At 36.7% G+C, this 25,064-nt stretch overlaps 2 protein-coding genes across 2 annotated transcripts in view; both read left to right on the forward strand.

The window, feature by feature from the left end:
- The window catches only part of LOC126757040 (calbindin-32), a 242,897-nt gene extending 230,223 nt beyond the window's left edge, over positions 1-12,674 (forward strand). The window contains exons 10-11 of the mRNA XM_050470627.1: positions 5,821-5,892; positions 6,034-12,674. Coding sequence (XP_050326584.1) covers positions 5,821-5,892; positions 6,034-6,180 — 219 coding nt within the window. The 3' untranslated portion in view covers positions 6,181-12,674. The remainder of the gene's footprint in view (positions 1-5,820; positions 5,893-6,033) is intronic.
- Positions 12,675-21,647: 8,973 nt separating this feature from the next.
- LOC126757039 (protein C1orf43 homolog) lies at positions 21,648-23,238 on the forward strand. Its single transcript, XM_050470625.1, has 4 exons — positions 21,648-21,954; positions 22,023-22,182; positions 22,254-22,476; positions 22,539-23,238. Exons 1-4 carry the CDS (start codon positions 21,799-21,801, stop codon positions 22,984-22,986), a joined length of 987 nt encoding a protein of 328 aa, XP_050326582.1. The 5' UTR covers positions 21,648-21,798; the 3' UTR covers positions 22,987-23,238.
- The last annotated feature ends 1,826 nt before the right edge of the window (positions 23,239-25,064 follow it).

Consider the following 25,064-nt stretch of genomic DNA (forward strand, 5'->3'; position numbering starts at 1 on the left):
AAAACAGCTGTCAGTGTTGCTTGTTTTTGAATCACAATAGATTAAAATTGGCCATTTTTAACAATGTTGCCAACGAAAATGCAGCTAACTCTCTAAAATTTTGAGGATTAAAAAGCAACGGTGTTATCTTCACTAACTCCTGAATTAATCCGGATTAATGCAGTTATTTTATATTTATTTTAATGCAGTTAATTCGGATTAACGCTGCCGTCTGTCAATGCTATCAGGGCGAGGGTTTAACGTCTAACGTAATGCAGTTCAGCAGATTGGTAAATATTTTTCTACTCGTACATACGAGTACAAGTAGATTATGTATTAGCATAAGTAAGTAGCAAGTCTTGTGTTTCTTCTCACTCACTCTTGACGAACGGGGATGAGCCTTTGAGAGCATTCCCATTAATGTCAAAAGTATATTAGGCAATATCAGAAATGGAATGGAACGGGCAGCCAAACAAAAATCTACATTTATTGCTGATGTAACTGAAAGCAATATATCGATTAATAAGTTATCAGCGATAGAATATCTCGCATAACGACTATAAGCATTAAAAAACCATGTGGCACACATTTGTACTCTTACTTTAGTAATGCGATAATTAGTATTTAATACATAATTCAAGAATATCAAAATCTAAACATTTTCACAACTCGTTGTATCACAGGAAGAAACTAACTGTCATTCCAATGCAAATATTCAAATGGCACATTCCAAAAATCACTTGCTTACCACATTTGAATTTTAAATGAAATTGCTTTTATGTGCAACATAAATTATTGATGAAGAGAAGCCGCCTTATGCTACACTCGTGTCTACATCAGAGCTTCTCTAATAAATTGCTTTCATTGGCTTTTCGACACCTCTTACATAAAAAAGCAATCACAACACATTAATGAAATTTCACACTTCAATGAAGCTTCTTTCACTAAGAACCTCTTGCTGTAAAAAAATCTAAAAGCGAAAGGAATAAATTGAAAAGCCACAAGTTCTTAATGGTCACATCGTCTGGCATAAATTTTGTAAAGTGGAAATTCTTCGAACGGAAAAAGGACTGCTTAAAAGTTTGCATAATTTTCAGCTGTCAGTAACACCAAAATACTTTACTCATGCCGCTTCCACAGAATTTAAAATTCTGCTGTGAAACAACAGCTGTCTTGAACAGATTATTCCACAAATAATGGTAAATACATGTTCTTATCATTCAATTCTAAACAATCACTTGTGGCCTTGTAATAAATATATGGCAGAAAGTTTTACTAGTAAATGGAGGTTACAAAGGCTCAGTAAACAATTAAAAAGCTGTCTGTTACCGCCAACAAAAGTGATATCACTTACAACTAATTGGGCATTACAGATTTGAAATTAGCCTACTTCCAAAATTACAATCAGCTGATTTGAAACTATTACCTACAATTGCTTATAATGCAGTCTTGGTAATATTGTAAAAGATTTAGGAAATCTTAAACTGTTCTCTTCCGAGGCTTTCGTTTCATTTTCATTGCAGCTTTTTGTTATGGCGAGTCCCAAACCCAGCCCACAACTCTGGGGAGTGATGGTTCGTTTTCTCACTTTAGCTCACCTTCAAACGGACGTTCTTTGGCTACCCAGAGAATAGTTGGTCTAAGACCGGAAATCGTGAGCTGCTTGAGCCATGTATAAAATCGAATCGTTTCCGGCAATTTCCAGTATATCAAGCAACTATTGAATATATCGGCTTCAAACTTTGCACTAATGTCTACTGTTAACTCTGTACTGAAAACATCGGTCACTCTGTGAGATGTATTATTTAAATTTGAAGACAGTTTTCTGCTGATAATACAAGGTCCATTCCAAAGTAAACAGGACTTTTTGAATCTAGCGCCCCCTGATGGCATCATCTATATGTCGACTGTTGCGTTAGAATCTGCTCTCTTTATCGATTGACCAGTGAGAATTTCATGACATCTCATTGTTTGGAAGTGAAGTTATTGCATTTTAAGTGTCAGTATGTTTGTGTTATCGGTGCAAAATGAGCTTCGAACAAAGAGCCAACATTAAATTTTGTTTTAAAATTGATAAAACTTTTACCGAAACGTTTCATTTGATGAAACAAGTTTATGGCGAAGATTGCCTATCCCGTGGCAGAGTGCACGAGTGGTTTCAAAGTTTTCAAAGTGGTTGTGAGGACAAAAATGACGATCAACATGTGGGCCAATCAAAATCCATGATCACCGGAAATGCCATCGAAACTGTGCGTGAATTCATCAAAAATCAGCTGAAATCATCATGGAAATGGAATTGAACATCTCCAAAACATCGATTTATCGCATTTTGACCGAACACTTGGGCTTACGAAAGGTGTGTGCACGGTTCGTTCCGCACAAATTGACTGACGACCAAAAATTGCTCAGAATCCGTCTCATCGATCGACACTTGTGACTGATTATTTGACCAAAAATCACATTTCAACCATTAACCACTCCCCGTATTGACCTGATATGGCACCGTGCGACATCTTCCTTTGCGGAAAAATGCATTTGTCCATGAAAGGAAAGCGTTATGCAGACGTAGAGGCCATTCAAAAGGCTTGCACCGGCATACTGGCGGCCATACCAGAAAGCATTTTTTCTGTTAATAATATATAGTTATGTGAAAACTAGATAAAATCGGTTCAGTACCCATATTTCTCATAAGACTAATAAAGGGGTATAATAAAACATAAGCGGCTTGGGATATCAATAAAATTGTTTATTCTTGTGAAAGTTCAATTCATGCCATTATGTATGGAACTCGATTTCTTTTGCATGACCATCACGGGCACGCTTGCAGAAGTCCAGACGCTGAACCAAATTTTCGACGATTTTCAAGCGTAAATCGTCGCTGGCTTGTTGGCATAGACCATATACTTGACGTAGCCCCACAGGAAATAGTCTAACCGCGTCAAATCGCACGACCGAGACAGCCAATTGACTGAGCCATTACGTGAGATAATACGTTCACCAAACTTGGTTATCAATAAATCGATTGTGACATCCTTTGTGTGGCTTGTGGCACCGTCCTGTTGGAACCACATATTGTCCAAGAATATCATCCAATTCGGGCCAAAACATTCGGTTATCATTGAGCGGTACCGATTCCCATTCGCAGTAACGTGCCGGTCTTGATCATCACGGAAAAAGTACGTCCCTATGACCCCGCCGGCCCATAAACCGCACCAAAACATAATTTTACGGGATGCAATGATGACTCATGAAGTACGTTTGGATTCTGGATTTGATCTGCTCAGCCTGACCAATAACGACATTTTTGCTTATTTTGCGTCAAGTCATTCAGCTTAAAAAGTTATCCGCTCATCGCTGAAAATGATTTTGGATGCCCAAGGATCATTTTAGATGTTGCTCAGAATTTATATATCGGACAAAATACGAACATAATCTAATATTGGTAAACGGCTTCAGTTCTTGCGTCAATTTTATTTTTTGATTATGGATCTTTTCGCAAATTCGCACAACGACGCTCAATTTATTCCCATCTCTTGTCAATGATCTATAGAATATAGACTGATTTGGGTCGGTGGCAATATTATTCGATTAGATAAAATTTTTGTCTCTGCTGCTTACGATCTCTTTTATAATGGATTGCTCTGAAAGGACGATTATGATTTTTATTGAACGTTTGACTCTTTGTAAAATTTTAATAATTTCGACTCATTGTTGGATCGCATATCCCTATTAAAAACTCATTATAAGATTTTCAAATCTACGGTCGGTTTTAGACCGTATATATCGGAGCAAAATCAACTGAACATAATATAATATTGGATATACCACAGTTATACAATTTTACGAATTTACCCCAAATCTCAAATATGTTAAACATATAATGATTTTTGTCTTGAAAACATGTTCTCAAGAATACCCGAGCAATGTCAACAGTTAATGCAATCAGCCCATCTCTTTCTCTGACCCTATATAATGACCGATTTTAAGCCGTTTAGGTTGGTCGAAATGTGTTATATTTTTGTCAAATCAAGTGAACAAGTTTTCTTAGTTAAAAATTCCTACTGGTTAGTGAACAATTTAATTTTTTACTATCTCTTTTATATTTTAACCTCGCTTTTTTAGAAAATTACAAGTTATTAAGCTTCTTTTAACCGTGGGGTTGCATTCATAGGCAAAGTTTTAAGTAAAAATAACGCATTATACTTTTCACACTTCCACAAATCACAGTCAATGCTAACTGTGACAAAAGCAATTTAATCTCCTAGTTTGCATTTTCAATTTCAATTTGAAAGCCACAGAGCTCACGCCGTTCACTCACGGTTAGCTGGGAATATGTGCGGACACAAAGGCAACACTTCGGAATTTCGATTTTATTTTATGCTTGTAGTTGAGCACATTTTAAAGTCAACTAACACAACTAACAAACAAGCAGACAAAAATCTACAAACACACACACACATGTATAAATGAAGTGCAAAAAAGAAGAATTTTCGCAATTTGTGGACCAGCACACAGAAGTTGTATGCTCAAACTCAGACAACACTCAGCGGAAATGCTTCGTTGCGCACATTTTACATACGTTTATGTGTATGTATGTGTGTAAAAAACCATGCTTTATTGTGTGATTTGGTTGCTGCTGCTGACGCCGTATTGTATTGCAACATTTTGTGTTGGGTGGAGTGCGGTCAATTGTTTTGCCATTCAAACAATCTCAATGGCGCGTTGAGCAACAGAGTCACAGCCACGGCCGCAGCAGGATTTGGTTAGCGTTGGTTGCTTTGCTGTAATGGCAATAGCTAAATAACTCTGCGCAAACAGAGATTCCACTTTATATTGGATTAACTAGTTGCTTTTTCCATAAAATCCTTATAGCCACAATCCAGGCAATCGTGCAACCTTGGCATGTTTGGTTGTATACATATATGGCGAAGTGAAATCCTTGAGTTAGTTGTGGTGTTTGCAATCCACACGTTTAGTGTTAAAATGGGTGCATTAGAATCTCTTTGTATCTAAATATTTGCTTTGTATTGGCTCATTCTATAAGCATCAACATTTATAAAGGCATCTCTCAAACTCAGCAAAAAATATTGTTCTTGTAAATTATTATATCATTTTACAAATAGTAAATAAATTTTACAAAATATTACGGCTTAAGTCTTTTTTATGGCAAAAAAAATATAAACATTCAACTTATGTACCCCACTTATCGGTTAAGTTACCGGTTAACTACCCAACAGCGTTGTTACCAAAGATTTCAGTTGAAGTTTCTATGAGCTTCTTTAGATCCAACTGAGAATTCTAATCAATATTCTGTTTGTCGTCAGTTTCTTACTATATGCGTTGCCCCTGTGTGTATGTGTTAGTTTCCGCGCTAATACTTTCATTGTATTGGAGTTGCGGCAGCCGTGACTTGATGGGTACCTAAGTAGTTCAAAACGATTACATTCAACATTCGTTATTTAATAATTTGTATTAATTATTTATCGACTTTCGATAATATATCATCAGTTCCTTATATACCAATATTTTGTTTTTAATTTCTGCAACTTCCGTATACTTCGACCGGAATCAAAAATATTTTCGAGCAACCCTGTTGTAAAAACGCAAAATGTAAGCATCTCTTGCTTACCACGGGTCGGATCAAATTTCATTATATTCTTATCTCTGTGCGAAATTGAGCAAGCGCTATTAAATTTTCATTTATTTGCTGTCGACATGTTGGAATGGATTTGTGTGGGCGCCACATCAATGTTTCATTGTTTATTTTGCACAAAAGCATATACCGATACATATTTATATATGAACTTCTTAAAGCCACTTTATCTTTTTCTACACTTGTAGGATAATAGCGGCTCAATAGAAAACGAAGAGCTGAAGGGATTCCTCAAGGATCTGCTGGAGTTAGTGAAGAAGGTGTGTATGCAGTACATATATACATATTTCGCGAGAACAATGTGAAATGTAGCAAACTAGCGACTAAGTTCGCTGTCAGAATCAATTGTTGCTTTAATGATAAGTTAATTTTGTTTTATTTCACATTTCGTTCCCACACAGGACGACTACGATGCTCAGGATTTAAAGGCTTTCGAGGAGACTATTTTGCGTGGCGTGGGCTACGATAAAGATGGCAAAATCTCACGCAAGGAACTGACAATGATACTACTGACTTTGGCTAAAATGCCACCAGAGGATGAACAATAAGCAGTTCGCTGCTAAGCAACACAACAACAAGCATAAAGTTTAGTATTTATAAAGATAACAAAATTCAAAAAAAAATTAGTACGAAAAAAAGATAATTAAACTTTTATTATTAAAGTATTTTAGTCTTATGAAAATAAACAGCATGTGCAAATTACTAAAGAGGCAAGCAGTTATATGTAGTAGCATTGAAATAACGGCCAATAAAGTCAATAAACAGAAATATGTGTAGGCACACATAACCACACTTTTTTGATAGCTTAAACGATGTGTTACACGTTAAGCAAACAGAAGCGTTAAAAAGTTAAAAAAAAAGAAAATAATGCGCTTAATGAAAAATAGATTCGTATAAGAGTACAATGAAGCGTACAATATTGCGATTTTTAATAAAGCATATTATTGAAATATAAAAGAAAAACTTGCAAAATAAATTATAAAATGCATTTTGGATATGTAATTGAAATTTAATTGCACGACGAGACGCAGAAATAATGCGCAATAAATTACAAGCGACCAGGCAACACAAAAACACACAAGAATACAACAATAAAGCATTCAACGAGGGAAATTAATTACTTTAAAATGCTGCCAATGGAAAGCAGTCAATGAAATATAGAATATCAAAATAAAAGCCGAAGAAGCATAGCAAATATTATTTAAAAGATACATAAAGTGGGTGTTTCATTCAAAGGGTGTGAGTTTTTAGCCATAATTATTAAGTGTCAAATTTGGCGACTAAAATAATAGAAACCAGAAAATAAACATAAATGACATTTTTAAGGCACATAATAATAACATTTTATTTATCTATAGTTGTGCTGAAACGTATTGCACTACAATGACAATATGCAACTACCAATTCCAACTTTTCGCGCTACAACTAACCGCAAAATATGATCTTGTTATAATTTGTCGCAAAACAAAATGGCAGCAAATTTACCGTAAGCCTATTTTTTATATATACATATATATTTTTTCAATTTATTATTTTGCTGCAAGTAAAGCCAATATTCTCCTCTTTTTTGAAGCTGAAAATTCTGAAAAATATGGAAATAAGTTGTGAGCCACAAATAATTTATAAAAACAACCTCAGCCAATTAAATAAATGCTTAATTATATACAAGAAACCTCAAAATAAGAAAAAATAAAATAAACCAGCCAATAAATGTGCATGTCCTAGCGAAAAAATATAACATCGATTTTATTGTTAAAATAGTAAATGTAAAAAATAACGAAAACTTATATAGTATTTGCAAACAATTTATATGTATGTATGTTTTTTAATGTGTATTAGTTTATATTATACATATTTTTATTAAGTCATACAAATAAATATATTATATGGCATATGAGTAACGAATTTTTAGATATATATGTTAGTTTGTTAAATAAAAAATACCGACAAAAAATACTAATACTACAAGGAAACACGATTTCTCAAAATTATATGCGTGTGTTTGCCATTTCCGGCTATTGATGTCGAGGACGTGACACACTGCGAAAAAAATTTATTGAAATTAACAAAGGAAACTGTTTTTTTGTTAACAAAAAAAATATATATTTAAATGTTAAACTTATAAATGTGTTGTCATATTGTGTACCTGTCATAAAGCAGTAAAGCTTACATATATATTTACAGTACTTACAACTTGTTCTCACAAAGTTTTCAATTACTTAATGCAACCCTTTTTCGATTTTGAGACGCGTTGTATAAAACTCAACAGCCGACTTATAAGCTAAAATATTTAGAAAAATCGAAAAATATTGAGAAAAAATCGTTCTTCCCTTAACTTACAAAAAACTGTTAACTCAAAGGCACCTTCCAACTAGGCAACAAAATGTAGCAAAGAATATTTTTCCAGCTTCCAACCATGCTGAAGTACATAATAATCACCTAAAATGCAAAACAACATATCATCGAAAAAATCGAAATTCAGTTTTTTATTGCTTACGATTCACTACATCATATTGCATATATGTAACCTAAAATTTTCAGCTTCCGCTGTCAGATATAACCAATATATAACCATTTTATAACCAAAACTCAAATTTTGTTTCAATAAAAATGTTTTCTACATATCGTTTTTATTTCACCTGTAGAGTCATAAAAAGTGATGTTATTTTATTTTGCAATTTAGGTGACGGTATATAAATGAGTAAAAGAGAAAATAAGAGTAACAATTGTCACAAAAAAAAACGAATACGATTCGCTTGGTAATCTATACGCGGGTTTAGGTATTTCAAACAATCAAGCATGCTCACCAAGCGAACACAACCTAGCAATTTTATCAAACCAAAATTATTAGCTTGACATGGTCTCGGTTAATATTTCCAAAAATTCGTAGAACGAGTTTCAAAAATGAAAATAAATTCAGATCAAGTTTACAATTCTGTCAAATAAGTACCTGGAATTTGAAATAAAACACAAACAACTTATCAATCATTTAAATGTATTATATCCCCTTCAAAATAGGCCCCTTCTGAGGCAATACACTTCTTCCAACGAACAATCCAATCATCGAAACACTTTTTAAAGCTATATTCCGGGATGGCCTTCAGTTCTCGTTGCGAATTAGTTTTGATGTCATCAATGCTCTCAAAACGGGTTCCACGACGTGGTAATTTGAGTTTAGGAAACAGGAAAAAGTCACACGGGCCATATCTGGAGAGTACGGTGGTGTTCGATGATATTTTTTGAAATTTTTGTTCAAAACCTCGTTCACAATGATCGCTTTGTGCGCTGGTGATTTATCGTGGTGCAAAATCCAACTGTTGTTCCGCCACTGCGACTTTCCGCATACCCAAAACATCAACCAAAATATGACGAACGGTCTCATGAGACATGTTCATTATTTGAGCTATCTCTCGCAAGCTATAATACCGATTTTCGAGCACCATTTCCTTTATTTTGTCGACGTTTTCTTCAGTTGAATAGGTCGAAGGCCGTCCTGAACGTGGCAAGTCTTAAACTTGAGTTTTCGACATGTTTGAATCACCAAATTTTTTTTCAACATTTCCAACGTTTTGGCACAAGAAATTTCGTTTGAAACACAAAATTTCACACAGACTCTTTGTTCAATATTTTTATCCATAGTAAAAATCGCAACGCACACAAAACGTTGACTTGTTCCTAATGACCCATAAACAAACTAAAAGACACATAGCAATAAAAATTGACAGTGTAGTGGCTGACAGTTGTGCCAACCTGGGAGAAAATAAAATTTTGACATATTCTTAGTGAGAAAATTTAAAATGAGAATTTCCGGGTTCTTATTTGACAGAATGTACGATCTCTAGCGATTCTTCGTGTTAACGCACAACGGTCAAGTATTATGAACTTACAAAAAGCTTGAAACAACATCCGCTTTCTTCGTTGTGTCAAATTGTGTTTGCACAAACTTTGGAAAAGCGTTACCAATTCGCTCTGAGCGTATTAACAACCCAATTATTCACTACCAATCAATTGACCCTTACAACAGAGAGCTAATCAGTAAACTCACAAAGTAAAATTCTTCAATTAAACTTTTCACATAAAATACTCAGCAAAAACTAATTTTCCAACAAACTAAAACAGACGCATTGCTTGGGTTTTTGATGCCCTCCACTAAGCTGCACCAGATTGCTAGTTTACCATAAAGATGAAAACCCACAAAATGTCACATTTCCATTGAAGTTGATTTGTTTTTCAACAACCTGCACTTAACCAACCACTCAACAATAACTTTTGACATAAAAAGAGTACGCTGCTACACAGATTGCAACACTGATTTGCCACATTATTAAGCGCCCGAGAGCAAAGTGATGGGAAATTGAACGAAAGTACATTAAAAAGCATTGTAGATGAGTAAAGTGCCATCGAGTAAACGAACTGTCAGCACTGATGTGGTGTTTCACTTTCGCTAATGATGAAGCCAATGCTCACGCAGAGCGCCTTAAATGTAAATCAATACTTGAGGAAATTTAAAAACGATGTCAAAATCGACAGCAAGGTTGAGTAAATTGATTTTTAATGAGGCAAACGAAAGGATTGTCTGCGCAAAGGCAAACAAACACAAGCAAAAGTGAGACTAGCTGCCTAGCAAGCAACCGGCTAACAACACAACACCTGCAGCGGCTACTTGCAAAACTTACAGCTGCCGTTATGCGTTCAATCAACATCAGCTTTAACAGCTGATCACTGCATGCATAGTATAAAAGCATGGAAGGCAGCAAATTTATGCGAAGACGCTTGAACGGTGAACTGGCTAGTTAACATAGCTGCTTAGCTTTGTTTGTAAACTTGAGTGACATAACGACGCGTCTTTGACGTGATTGTACCTGCGCCATAACGGTATACATATGTATGCATATAACGACAAACAGTTAACCGGTATGCACTAACGGTACATTATGCCAATTCAAGTAGTGTGATGTTAATGTGCGCTTAGTACTTGAGTCTATTAAAATCTGCTGCTGGCAGGTTTTTATCCAAGTAATACAAACGGAAATAAGAGGTTGCACGGTTAAACTAGTTAGTTAGAATTGTAGTTATGTGCTAGAAAAAAATGTAAACGTAGAATGACAATTCAAAGTGAAGATCAAAGCAGATTAATGCAAAGTACTTAATATTAACACTATGCTTCCTTATACTTAGCCGAACATAAAAGAGCCTAACCTATAAGACTCTTCAAAATAAATCTAGCAAGAATTAGTAGTATATTTAAGTGACGCCAGCTGATGATGTTACAAGTCATACAGAGTTGCATATGTGAGTACTCAAACTCACATGGTTACTGCACAAGTCATGTCGCCTAACATTTACTATGCAAATTTTTGAGCGAGAGAAAGCTACCTTAAAGTAATTTAAAAAAATTAATAACAAAAATTTACAAAATTAGCAAAAATCTATTACAAAAAAATGAAAACAAAAATTTGAATTTTAGCGCTCTATAATCTATAACTGTTGATACTATGTATGTATATAAGACAGCAGGTATACAAAAAGCATATAAACCAGCAAAATAAAAAAAATAAACTTTTGAAAAAATTAAACTTTTGAAAAAATAATTAAATTTTGAAAAAATAAATAAATTTTGAAAAAAAAAATTAAATTTTGAAACAGATAGCAAAGCTTTCACTTATGACATGTATTTGCATATGTATTTTAAACTAATTTATATTTACCAAGCAATTTCCCAAACTAAACTAATGCCTCCAAAAAAATAAAACTATAGACAACATACCTGTAAAACTATAAATGTTACTGCTAAAAATATGTTATTTAAAAAAATAAATTTAAAAAACTGGCGCTATGAAAAATAAGCTGTAATAAATATGTATTTGTAAGTGCAACTACAAAAATATAATTTTGATGCGGGCATTTGAAAAAAACTAAGAAAATCAATATTTACTAAATATATAAAGAAAAAATTTACTTAAAACATATATAAACTACTATAAACACAGTGTTTATATTTAAAAACTTAATACATTTTCTTTATACTTAAAAAAGTTTAGAAATTATAGCTAAAAAAATATCTAAATTTAAAATGTAAAACTAAACTCAAATTGTATCTCTAACGGTGCTATATAACTATCGTCTTAACAGCAAAAATAAACTCATTGATTACTAACTAATATACACACGCGCTTACAACTGATTCGACCTTAACTAATCAGCTGTTCAACGTGAATGCAAAATGTGACATGCCAATTTTATGCACCGTTATGCATATGCAACCGCAGTTCATGCGCTAGGCAACGTCTAAAATGTTCACACATATGTTTAACTGGTTCTAACGGCACAAATTATAGCTAACCGCAATTGAAAATGTGCGCAAACGTTAGGCAACGGAAATTGTGCGTGTACCGTGAGAGCAACCTGTTAATTGCCAGTGGTGCACCAATGTAACTAGTGCAGTACTAACAATATTGGCATTAAATCGACATGTCGTTTTGTATTTAGAAGCAATTGTAGAAAGCATTGTAGTTAAATTGAAAACGTAGTCAAAATTTTTATACTATCCCTTTAGCGATATTTTCCGCCAGAGTTGATGCACGTTGCCAAAGTCACTTCATTAAATGCTACAATTTGAATTTTGCAACTAATAATCGGCAGCAAAAACAATCTTGCACTTTTCAAAAATATATAAGAAACAGAGACGTGTGCACTATATGTAAACATAACTACATTTTTAACTGAAATAAGTATTGAAATTAAAAAAATATGTAACAAAATGCCCTAATATTAAAACTATTAAAAATACAAAAAGCCAAAAAAGCGCTTGCTATACATACTTTAAAAAAAAGCCATACATAAATAAACGTACATATTTAAATCTAAAACACAAACTATAAAATTATGATTTATAAAAACAATTATATTAATAAAATACAAATTGCTGATATGTTGTGAATGTATTAAAATGCACAGCTAATAAAAACGAACATGAAAATAATATACTATATGTAAACAATAAATATGGAGAATAAATAAAAGGAAACCAAAAACCAAACAAGCATGAAGTTTTATTTTTTATTATAGATTTGACTTATCAAATACTAGCTGACCCGGCAGCCGTTGTCCTGCGTGAAATCATGTGTTTTGAAATGAAGAGAAAGTTAAATTTATCATTTAATTATACCCTGAAGAGGGTATATTAAGTTTGTCACGAAGTTTGTAACACCCAGAAGGAATCGTCGGAGACCCTATAAAGTATATACATATATAAATGATCAGTATGTTGAGCTGAGTCGATTTAGCCATGTCCGTCTGTATATATACGAACTAGTCCCTCAGTTTTTAAGATATCGTTTTGAAATTTTGCAACCGTCATTTTCTCTTCAAGAAGCTGCTCATTTGTTGGAACGGCCTATATCGGACCACTATAACATATAGCTGCCATACAAACTGAACGATCGGAATCAAATGCTTGTATAGAAAACTTTCACATTTGACAAGATATATTCACGAAATTTGGTATATATTATTTTCTAAAGCAACAATGTAATCTCCGAAGAAATTGTTCAGATCGGTTAACTATAGCATGTAGCTGCCATACAAACTGAACGATCGGAATCAAGTTCTTGTATGGACAACTTTCAGATTTGACAAGATATATTCACGAAATTTGGTATATATTATTTTCTAAAGCAACAATGTAATCTCCGAAGAAATTGTTCAGATCGGTTAACTATAGCATGTAGCTGCCATACAAACTGAACGATCGGAATCAAGTTCTTGTATGGACAACTTTCACATTTGACAAGATATATTCACGAAATTTGGTATATGTTATCTTCCAAGGCAACAATGCAATCTCCGAAGAAATTGTTCAGATCGGTTAACTATAGCATGTAGCTGCCATACAAACTGAACGATCGGAATCAAGTTCTTGTATGGACAACTTTCACATTTGACAAGATATATTCACGAAATTTGGTATATATTATTTTCTAAAGCAACAATGTAATCTCCGAAGAAATTGTTCAGATCGGTTAACTATAGCATGTAGCTGCCATACAAACTGAACGATCGGAATCAAATGCTTGTATAGAAAACTTTCACATTTGACAAGATATATTCACGAAATTTGGTATATGTTATCTTCCAAGGCAACAATGTAATCTCCGAAGAAATTGTTCAGATCGGTTAACTATAGCATATAGCTGCCATACAAACTGAACGATCGGAATCAATTCTTGTATGGACAACAAGATATATTCACGAAATTTGGTATATATTATTTTCTGAAGCAACAATGTAATATCCGAAGAAATTGATCAGATCGGTTAACTATAGCATACAGCTTCCATACAAACTGAACACATAGTTACTAACAGAAATGCACCTGTGAAGGGTATTTAGCTTCGGTGCAACCGAAGTTAACGTTTTTTCTTGTTTTTTTTTTATACTCTCGCAACAATGTTGCTAAGGAGAGTATTATAGTTTTGTTCACATAACGGTTGTTTGTAAGTCCTAAAACTAAAAGAGTCAGATATAGGGTTATATGTACCAAAGTGATCAGGGTGACGAGTAGAGTCGAAATCCGGATGTCTGTCTGTCCGTCCGTCCGTCCGTCCGTCCGTGCAAGCTGTAACTTGAGTAAAAATTGAGATATCATGATGAAACTTGGTACACGTATTCCCTGGCTCCATAAGAAGGTTAAGTTCGAAGATGGGCAAAATCGGCCCACTGCCACGCCCACAAAATGGCGGAAACCGAAAACCTATAAAGTGTCATAACTAAGCCATAAATAAAGATATTAAAGTGAAATTTGGCACAAAGGATCGCATTAGGGAGGGGCATATTTGGACGCAGTTTTTTTGGAAAAGTGGGCGTGGCCCCGCCCCCTACTAAGTTTTTTGTACATATCTCATAAACTACTATAGCTATGTCAACCAAACTCTACAGAGTCGTTTTTTTCAGGCATTTCTATATACAGTTCAAAAATGGAAGAAATCGGAGAATAACCACGCCCACCTCCCATACAAAGGTTATGTTGAAAATCACTAAAAGTCCGTTAACCGACTAACAAAAAACGTCAGAAACACTAAATTTTACGGAAGAAATGGCAGAAGAAAGCTGCACCCAGGCTTTTTTTTTAAATTGAAAATGGGCGTGGCCTCGCCCACTTATGGACCAAAAACCATATCTCAGGAACTACTCAACCGATTTCAATGAAATTCGGTATATAATATTTTCTTAAAACCCTGATGACACGTACGAAATATGGGTGAAATCGGTTCACAACCACGCCTTCTTCCAATATAACGCTATATCGAATTCTATCTGATGCCTTCTCTGTATAATATATGTATTTATTAGGAACCAATGATGATAGCGGAATAAAACTTTACAAAAATACGGTATTTGAAAAATATATAAATGACGTATAATGAAATCTCGATTATCACTTTATCATGCGAGAGTATAAAATGTTCGGTGACACCCGAACTTAGCCCTTCCTTACTTGTTTTTTTTTGTTTTCAATATAACGCAGCTTGATAAACAACATTTTTTGGTTTCTGTTCCGGTGTACAGAAAAGATGGCTTTCCAACTTGTGAGCACGCCACAGCCGTGTGAAAAACATAACATTTCCAAATTTATGCCTCACACTATGCGACTATCTTTAGGTGATTGTCATCTCACATGCAATTTTCATGCAAAAATCGTTAGAACTCATAGGAATTCGTAGAATTAGACATTCTGCCCCTTGTATTCGATAGGTGCGTCACAATCAGTCGAGTTCCATTACACAGTTTCGTGGCATGATGATTGCGAAACATAATAACGACCGATCCTACTTTGAGACGCAAATGATGCGGTGGCATACCAAGCCTGTTCAAAGAATTTAGAAATACCACTGGATAATTCACGGCACCGTCTCCATTGTCAAGACGATCGATCGATTTGTATGAGCGCAAGTCTCCCGGAATTTGACTTTGAATCTTCCAGTTTAAGTCAACAACATCGGTATTTTTGGCAGCTAACATTGCGCGTGCACTTAAGGAATCGTAGTTACGATAATTTGGCCAATGTCCGAACATTTGTGATGAGTTCATCTTTCGTGAATTGACAAAGGGAAGATGGAATTGATATCGAACCACCGGAAGTATCAACCGAAATTTCCAACTTTTAGCGAAGGCCATGTAAAATGTCTTCGTCAATGTTTTTTTGTTCGTATCCCATTATTGACGCGGATTTGATGGCTGATATGTCGAAATGATTATCGCGAAAAGTGTGCGAACTTCATTTTCATTCCAGTGATTAACGTGTTCCAGCAATTTTAATTGCTGACTTACTACTCCAAAACTTGCACACACCGTACCATTCACAGTAAGCAATGACTCAAATAAAGTTGAACCGCGTACATTAATCAATAGCAACCGAAGGTATGTAGAAGCAGTCGTCGTTTTTCGTGTGGATTGTGTAAATTCGTCCTAATGCATTAGTTGAGAACACATCTGGATTTCAATCTACTGGTTGGCCTTGCTTTCTGCGCAACTATTTCTTTGACGATGCATTCCAGGTGTAATGTCAAGGTATTTCCGCATTAAGCAACGTTCTCGTAAACGGATCACTGACGAAAGTTGAGAAAAAACTTGTCAATGTTAATTTTGTTGCTGGCGGTGTTTCCACTGGCTGTGCTGTATTCTTTGAGTTGAAATACACATTAATATAAACACATAAATAACATGGTTTGAATTTGGTTAGCATTTTCATTAATGTTTAAAATGAAAAAAGTTGTTGTAGTGACATAACTACAATAGTTGGACATATGCTACCGCGGAGTTTTTTGTAGACATTATGATGTTCTTCAATATTGTTGTACATTATTTTGTTCTATCGCTAATAGTTTCGGCAGCGGATTCCGCAAAAGACATTTTTAGACTCATTTTTCTACACCTTCGGTTACATTGTTCAAATTTTACTAAGGATCCCTAACTTTTTTCAAAATGAAATGTAGCATATGTCAAATTGGAAGAATGTAGCATTCTATTGGTGAAAGAATTTTTTAAATCGGCCCAGTACTTTTTGAGCCTATTCATTACAAACATACAAACATACAAAAATAGGTACAAATCTTTCCTCTTTATAATATTAGTGTAGATTATAATTTATTATGGCTAATTTTCATTTACATACATATGTATTTCATTTATAGAATCGACTTCGTAGTGTAAAAATATATCATTTACAAAATTCAAATGAGCTTACATGCAGAGCTAATGTGAATTCAAGAATTTTTTCATTGAATCTCCCAGCAAATCACGCCTAGCAAAACTACAATACATTAAGAGAATTTGCACTGAAACTAACACAAGCTTCTTCTTCTTTTCTTGGTTGTTGGCGTCGACGCGGTTAAAGCCGAATTTACAACAGTGTGCCAGTAGTTCTTCCTTTTCGCTGTTTGGCGCCAATTGGAGATGCCAGTGGAGTGGAGGTCTTCCTCTTTCTCTGCTTCCCCCGGCGGGTAATGCGTCGAAAACTTTCAGAGCTGGAGTGTGTTCATTCATTCTGACGACATGACCTAGCCAGCGTAGCTGCATTGTTATTATAGCCTGAGCTAAATTTGAGGACACTCTGTGTGACCTACTACAAAGATGTGTAAACCTGGCAAAAGGGTTGAGTTGAACACCAACCCCTCTAAGACGACCATCGTCCCGTTCACGAGACGTAGGTCCCTGCCCGGCCTCAGGAAAATTACACTTGGAGGCAGAGAGATAGAGATGACCAACATGGTCAAATATCTTGACCTCACGCTGTATTCCACTCTGCGGTGAAAGCAGCATATTAACCTGACCTTGATCAGGGTGACAATATCACTAATGATGTGCAGCCGGCTGGCTGGAAAATCCTGGGACTGCAAGCCAAGGATTGTAAGGTGGTTATACACCATGATCGTGTGGCCGATAATCACGTATGGGGCGGTGGCTTGGGCCTCAAAAGCTTCGCACACTTCAGTAACTATTGCACTTGTCCGACTGCAGCACTTAAAGTCATGCTTGCGCTCACACCGTTTCATTTAGTGATCGGTCAGGTAGCCAAGCACGCACTTCTACAAAAGACGGCATAAAGGTGTGGCAAAGGTAAGGAAATCTCGTTCCAGTCGATAAAAGTGTTAAGTGGTACTATACCCTTGGCCCTTCTCCCAAGGGACATCAATATTAAAAGGGTTCACTTCGTGAAGAAGTTCAAGGTTACCCTTGGCTGTATAGAATGATTCCATTATCTAGCTGCTGCTTAGAGATAGTACGGTTAAGTGGTAATGAACTGGCTGGTAGTACCTGAACTCTTGACTGGAGTGGATCCCCATACCATAAAGGAGTTGATCCGCAAGGAAGAAGGCAGGCAGAGGCATTGGCGACAACTAGAGGGGGGTACAGTATCAGCAGGTTTAAATATACAATCAACCTCCCTAGGGATAAACTCAGACTACTGCTAACAGTTTACACTGGCCACTGCAAGCAGAAGAAGCATTTGCATAACATGGGCCAGCTTCTTGCGTAAATTGCCGGTGCTTCGACAGAATCACCAGAACACCTGCTAATCGATTGCACAGCAGCCTGCAGACGCGGGCTTAAGCTTCTTCGATCCATGTTTCCAAATAGGGATAACATCGCTTCGATAGCACCCAGCAGAATATTGGACTTTATCTCAATGGTGGGGCTAGGTGAGTCATTCTGATTTAGGAGAGGGCACAATAGACCTAAGGTTGCAGTGCTTTCCTCGTGTAATAATCAATCTATCAAACAGCTGTCCCTTAATTCCCTGAACTATGTCAGTGTCGTCGTATATCTCGCCCAGCTCATTGTTCCATCGTCTGCGGTATTTCTCTCGAAAACTTGTAACGTCGACTCTTTATATGTTGTTATCGGTCATGCCTCTGCACTATATAGAAGGACGGGAATAATGACTGACTTGTAGGGTTTGGTCTTTGTATGTCGAGAGAGGACGTTGCTGCTCAATTGTCTACACAATCCGAAGTAGCACCTGTTTTCAAGAGTTACTCTGTGTTGCATTTCGAGGGTTTCATTGTCGTTGGTGTTAAAACTGGTTCTAAGGTGGACGAATTATCTACGACTTCGAAATTATGACTATCAACAGTGACATGGGAGCCAAGTCGCGAGTGCGACGATTGTTTGTTTGATGACAGAAGACAATTCGTCTTACCACGTTCGCTACCAGACCCATTTGCTTAGTTTACTTATCTAGTCTGGAGAAAGCAGGACTAACGGCGCGAATGTTGAGGTAATAATATCAATATCAGCAGCGTACGCCAGCAGCTGTTCGATTAAACTCTGCAGCTCGAATTATTTTGTCCAGCAGTAGATTGAAGAAGTCGCATGATAGGAAGTCGCCTTGTCTGAAACCTCATTGGGTATTAAACGGCTCGAAGAGGTTTTTCCGATCCTAACGGAGCTTTTGGTATTGCTCATCCTCCGTTTACACAGCAGTATTAGTTTTAAGGGGATACCAAACTAAGACATAGTGGGTAAGAACCAATCAGTTTGTTGACGGTGGGCTTTAATCTTTCACACAATACGCTCAATACAAGCGATGTTGAAAAGGCTAAGAAAAAAGTGGACAACAATTAAAAAATTCATAGAATCTTTAAATCTCTGGTACCGTTGTAAGAGGATTGGCTGGTGATTTAACCGTGGATTGCAGGGTATCAATAGAGAATGGCCGCTGGCAACAAATTTTTCTTAACTTGTACTCCTCAGCATTAATTACAATTGTTTTGACAGAAGAGTTCGATGTATGCTTTTGTTTGAGTGCGTTCAAAATGCAGCAAAACGCATCATCTTTTTACGCTTTGCCAAGCAGGCCACACACCACCTCTTCGTCGATTTCAAAGCTGCTTTCGACAGCACGAAAAGCAACATTCTTTATGCCGCGATGTCTGAATTTATCCCCGCAAAACTAATACGGCTGTGTAAACTGACGTTGAAGTAACAGCTCCGTCAGGATCGTTCTCCGAGCCGTTCGATACAAACGAGGTTTCAGACAAAAGCGACTCCCTCATCGTGCGACTCTTCAACGTGCTTCTGGAGACAATAGTTCGAGCTGCAGAACTAAACAGAGAAAGGTACCATCTTCTATAAGAGTGTACAGCTGCTGGCGTATGCCGATGATATTGATATCATCGGCCTCAACACCCGCGCCGTTAGTTCTGCTTTCTCCAGGCTGGACAAGGAAGCATAGAAAATGGGTCTGGCAGTGAACGAGGGCAAAACGAAATATCTCCTATCATCAAACAAACAGTCGTCGCACTCGCGACTTGGCTCTCACGTCACTGTTGACAGTCATAACTTTGAAGTTGTAGATAATTTCGTCTATTTAGGAACCAGCATTAACACCACCAACAATGTCAGCCTGGAAATCCAACGCTGGATTGCTCTTGCCAACAGGTGCTTCTTCGGACTGAGTAGGCAATTGAAAAGTAAAGTCCTCTCTCGACGAACAAAAGCTAAACTCTATAAGTCGCTCATAATTCCCGTCCTGCTATATGGTGCAGAGGCTTGGGCGATGACAGCAACCGATGAGTCGACGTTACGAGTTTTCGAGAGAAAGGTTCTGCGAAAGATTTATGGTCCATTGCGCGTTGGCCACGGCGAATATCGCATTCGATGGAACGAAGAGCTGTACGAGATATACGACGACATTGACATTTTGTTCAGCGAATCGAAGAGGACGCTGGCTTCATGCTGTCCGGATGGATGAAAATACTACAGCTATGAAAGTATTCGACGCAATACCCGCCGGGGGAAGCAGAGGAAGAGGAAGACCTCCACTCCGTTGAAGGACCAAGTGAAGAAGGACCTGGCTTCGCTTGGAATATCCAATTATCGCCTCGTAGCGAAAAGAAGAAACGATTGGCACGCTGTTGTTAACTCGGCTATAATCGCGTAAGCGGTGTCTACGCTAATTAAGAAGAAGAAGCAGTAGCCGCATTTTTCATTAGAGAACAACTTTTTTTATTAGAACAACTTTTCACTCGTGATGAGAATTCCCGTAAAACTTTCCAGCAGAGTCTACTAGCTTGTTAAAAAATTTAAAAATAATTTTACACTATCCACTTTCTACTACTTTTTTTAGTATTTTGTATCAGAGGTATAGCCTTAAGGGATCGTCACAGTGTGAAATATTCGAAAAATCGTTTTTTTTTTTGCACTATCGGATAGAATACACTGTAATAAACATTCTCTCAAATTTTGAAATCGAAAATCAAATGAATACGGTCGCTATAGCGTTTCTTGTAGACAGGCAACAGAGTGAGGAACATAGCGACCCCAATCTTTAAATGCGTTTTTCTCAAAATGGTGTTTTTCAAAACGGTTTCCACTCTCAAAGGAAAAGTTTTGAAAATATCTAGTTCCAATTTGGAGAGAACATTTTTAATGTCATTCTCTTTCGCGCTATGAAAACTTTTTTGTTTTTTTTTAGATTTTTTTTGTTCAAACCGCCACCATTTTGTCAAATTACAAAAAAAAAAGAAAAAAACCTTCCATAGCGCGATAGCGACTTTCTTACAGATTAATAATCTCTTTGAAATTTTTGTTTGAGATCAAAATTGCGGCCGCAATCGTGGTCATCGTACACGACCTTTGTTTTACGTGTCAATTCAACAATTTATTTAACTATTATGCTCCCAATAAATAAACATAAACAATTTATTTAGAAATCGTCATTAATGTACATATTTATTTATTTAAAAAAAAACCGGACCGATTACCTAATTTCAACAATAACAAAAAATGGCAATCAGTGTTTTTTCGGAGGGTCACACTGGGACAATTCCTTAGGAAGATATTCATTAATACGTTGTCTGGTTCACATATCTTCAAGCCGTTTTATTTTAATATTCGACTTGTCGCAAATTTCGAAAATCTTATTTTTATACTTGCATCTATTAAGACTTACCCTGTATCATTCGAATCATTCACAATAGGCACTGATAATTAACAGCTGTTTTGCTGCACCTATTGGTTGTGTTTTTGTTTTTATAAAAACAAACTAAATAAGAAAATTAGTGTAACCATTAATTGATAATTAAAAATAAATAAGTAAAATACTGCGTTATTAATATACTATATACGCTATAGCTGCAGTTTTAAAAAAATACTGAAACAAAATGGAGCAACTATCTGGTGTTATGATAATCATCATAATAGGAGGCGGAGTGCTGACTTTTGTGATGCTATTCATCTTCGCCAAACGACAAATTATGCGTTTTACACTACGAAGTCGACGCGGGCCACACGTACCCGTGGGTAATGATGCAAAGAAGGTATTTAGAGAGCAGTGAAATTCATAACCTAATATTTATATTTACTTTTATTATACGTGATGTTTCAGACACTACGGAAGGAGATTGAGCGTCGTCTAGATTGCATACAGAAAATTGCACAAGAGCCGAGATTACTTTGGACAGATGATAAATATATTTTGCGTACGGATCAACCGTTACCGCCATATTATTATCGCATGAAAGCTGTTGACGATGTCAAAATTTTGGGTAAGCAAATATAAAAAATTATTTCAAAATGAAATTATAAGTAATTTTTTATAAACTGTAATTTTATTTAGAAACGGAAATAATGCGTAGCGATGGTAGCATGCGACATCCATACGATAGTTTGCGAGCTTTTCTACTTACTACACTTGCTGCCACGACACTTAATGGCTCGGGACAGCAACGAATGATACATCAATTTTGTGATATGTATGAGCACGCCCGACACGATCCTAATGAATTTGACAGTGAAGAATATGAAGCATATCATCGTTTATTACTCAAACTAATTGAAGCGTAAGGAAATATAATAATATTTTGTATGCACTATAATTTATATAATTCACTAATTTTTTTAGTGCTAAACAATTAAAATCTCTGATCAGTTCACGCAAAACATCACCTGCACGCACACCGAAAAAACAAACAAAAATGCATTCTTTGTTGGACCCGGCACGTTTGCGTCCGCCTGCAACAACACCTAAAATGCCATCAAATACTGGTTTAACTGTAGGACAACAATCGAAAGTGAATTTGACATTAGGTTTACAAGGCCGTGACATGGATACTGTGGATATAGCACATAATCCCTTACATTTGCAACCACCCACCGAGCGCGATATTATAATACGGAATCGCATTAAAACTCCTACACTGGACGATGACGACGATGAGGACATTAATAATTCAGGAGGAGGCGATGGTGGGCTCAATGACGCTGTGCGCATAGAAGATGTGGAAGGTGAAGATAATGAAGTGATGAGCATTTCATCGGTACAATTTCAACCGAATTCAAGTGTTGTTTGATTGATTGAGTATGCGGCGCGCGCACGTTACATGACAAGTGCGTTAAGGCGTCTGCTACCAAAATGAAAGAGTAACTGCAAGTTAAAGTGCATAAACATATTGTTAGAGAAATAACACAAATGTTATGTGAGTGGTTAAAAAATTTTGTATGAACCAAATCACCGGCACTTTATAGTTTGATGGTATGCAACAGGGTGTTTTTTCCATTATCGATCTAGATCAAAGTTTTAATCGAATTCGATACAAACAAAAGGATTATAGACTAATATTTACATTAGATATTAATGAAGCTTACCTTTAAATAAATTAATATAATAATATAGGTATGTAATATTTTTTCCAATATAAGGTTTAAAAACTAGTAAGCTATATGTATGTATGTCGCCAATAGTGGCAAAATTCATTACACTGCGTGTTCTAATAAATATTTATCAGAAAGATTATACCGAAAAAAAATTTCTTTTAATGTAATGCGGGTCCCTATTTCTAGGAGCGCCTCTTATGCACGCCGTTTTTTATTGTTGTTATAGTGTTTATTTAACTCCCGGGTGGTAATATTCAGGTTGGTCGTTATCGAAGTTATATAATGACAGGCTTAGGTTGTTGTTTTAACGGAGATTCAATCCCCGTTGGGATGGTAAATATCATTTGTGTTGTCGTTGAGGTCATCTAACGGTAGGCCCAAGAAACGTGCTGTTTCGACGGGGTCGGACCAAAGGGAGGAGGGTGTTAGATGGGTAGGGTTTGTGGGGCATGCAAAGAGGTGGTCAGTGTCATGCGGAGACTCGTTGCATGCAGGACATACATCGAGTATGTCAGGGTCTATTCTGGATAAGTAGGAGTTTAACCTGCTACAGTATCCAGAACGAAGCAGCGCAAGAGCCAATCTCGTTTCTCGTGGCAACTCGAGCTCTTCGTCTGCGATGGGTGGTGGTTTAACTCCAAGAACGCCATTCACGGGAAGGGAGTCGGTGAAGGTGTTGATGGCTCCACTGTGAATGGCGGTCAGTACCTGTCGAAAGTTAGTTGCGTCCGAAGTCCGGTCGGCGTACTGTACGACGTCGTCGACGTAATCCAGGAATGACCTCTTGATGCTCCTAGGAGGCGGTTCCGCTCCAAGCAGATGACTGCAGGAGTGATTTCTGCGAAAGCATCCCAGCAGGAACTCACTATGTAGGTGTTCGATGGGAGACATCAAGAGACATCCTGTAGTGGTCAGCAGTATTTTGGCAGGTCTGAAGTTTCCTCATCTGCGTGCCACTGCATCCAGGACCGGTAATTGAGGACCGGCCGGCCGATTGCCTTGTATGTTGCCAACAACGTTTCTTTGTCTTTTCCCCATGTGCTGCCGGCTAGCGACTTGAGGATTTTGTTGCGGCTCTGTACTTTGGCGATAATCGCGGTCGAATGCGGAGAGAAGGAGCATAGACTGTCGAAAGTTACAACTAAAAACTTATTGACAGTCGGAATTTTGACGCCGTCGACTGCAATGTTAAGCTCAAGTCTATACTCCTTCGTCCAGTTGGTAAAAATGGTCGCTGTGGATTTGGTGGGGGAGAGTGTCAGATTTCGTGCAGTGAGGAAACGAGAAAGATCGGAGAGGTAGCTGTTTACCTTCGAACACATGCCAGGCTTAGGTTCGACGGGGTCGGTTCATAGAGAGAAAGTGTAAGGGCTTCTTCTTTATTGAAACGTTTCAATAGGGGGATTACTCTTCCGTTACATCGTATGACCTTGGAGGCACGGCCATCGACATAAACTTCGACCCGGTCATTGTGTTTCCTCAGATTAGACAAGGCCTTTACAGCAGTTCAAAGCTTACTCACACCGATGAAGAGTTTACGAGACTGCAGGTGTTCTATCCATTTTGTCCGCTTATGTTGATTTACCATTTGCCGAATCTCCAAAACGAGATCCCTTATTCGGTGATCATAAGGATCAACATAGCGTAAAGTGTCGCGCTCGTTAACTAGTTGCTTCGGCTGGAAAACTGTGTCAGAGTTCTGCGATTTTCCAACCGAAATGAAGCTAGCGTAGCAACTACGATCACCTAGAATGGACGTTCTCCAACGATTACG

The sequence above is a fragment of the Bactrocera neohumeralis genome, chromosome 4, assembly GCF_024586455.1.
Source record: "Bactrocera neohumeralis isolate Rockhampton chromosome 4, APGP_CSIRO_Bneo_wtdbg2-racon-allhic-juicebox.fasta_v2, whole genome shotgun sequence".
In the NCBI taxonomy this organism is placed as follows: Eukaryota; Metazoa; Arthropoda; class Insecta; order Diptera; family Tephritidae; genus Bactrocera; species Bactrocera neohumeralis.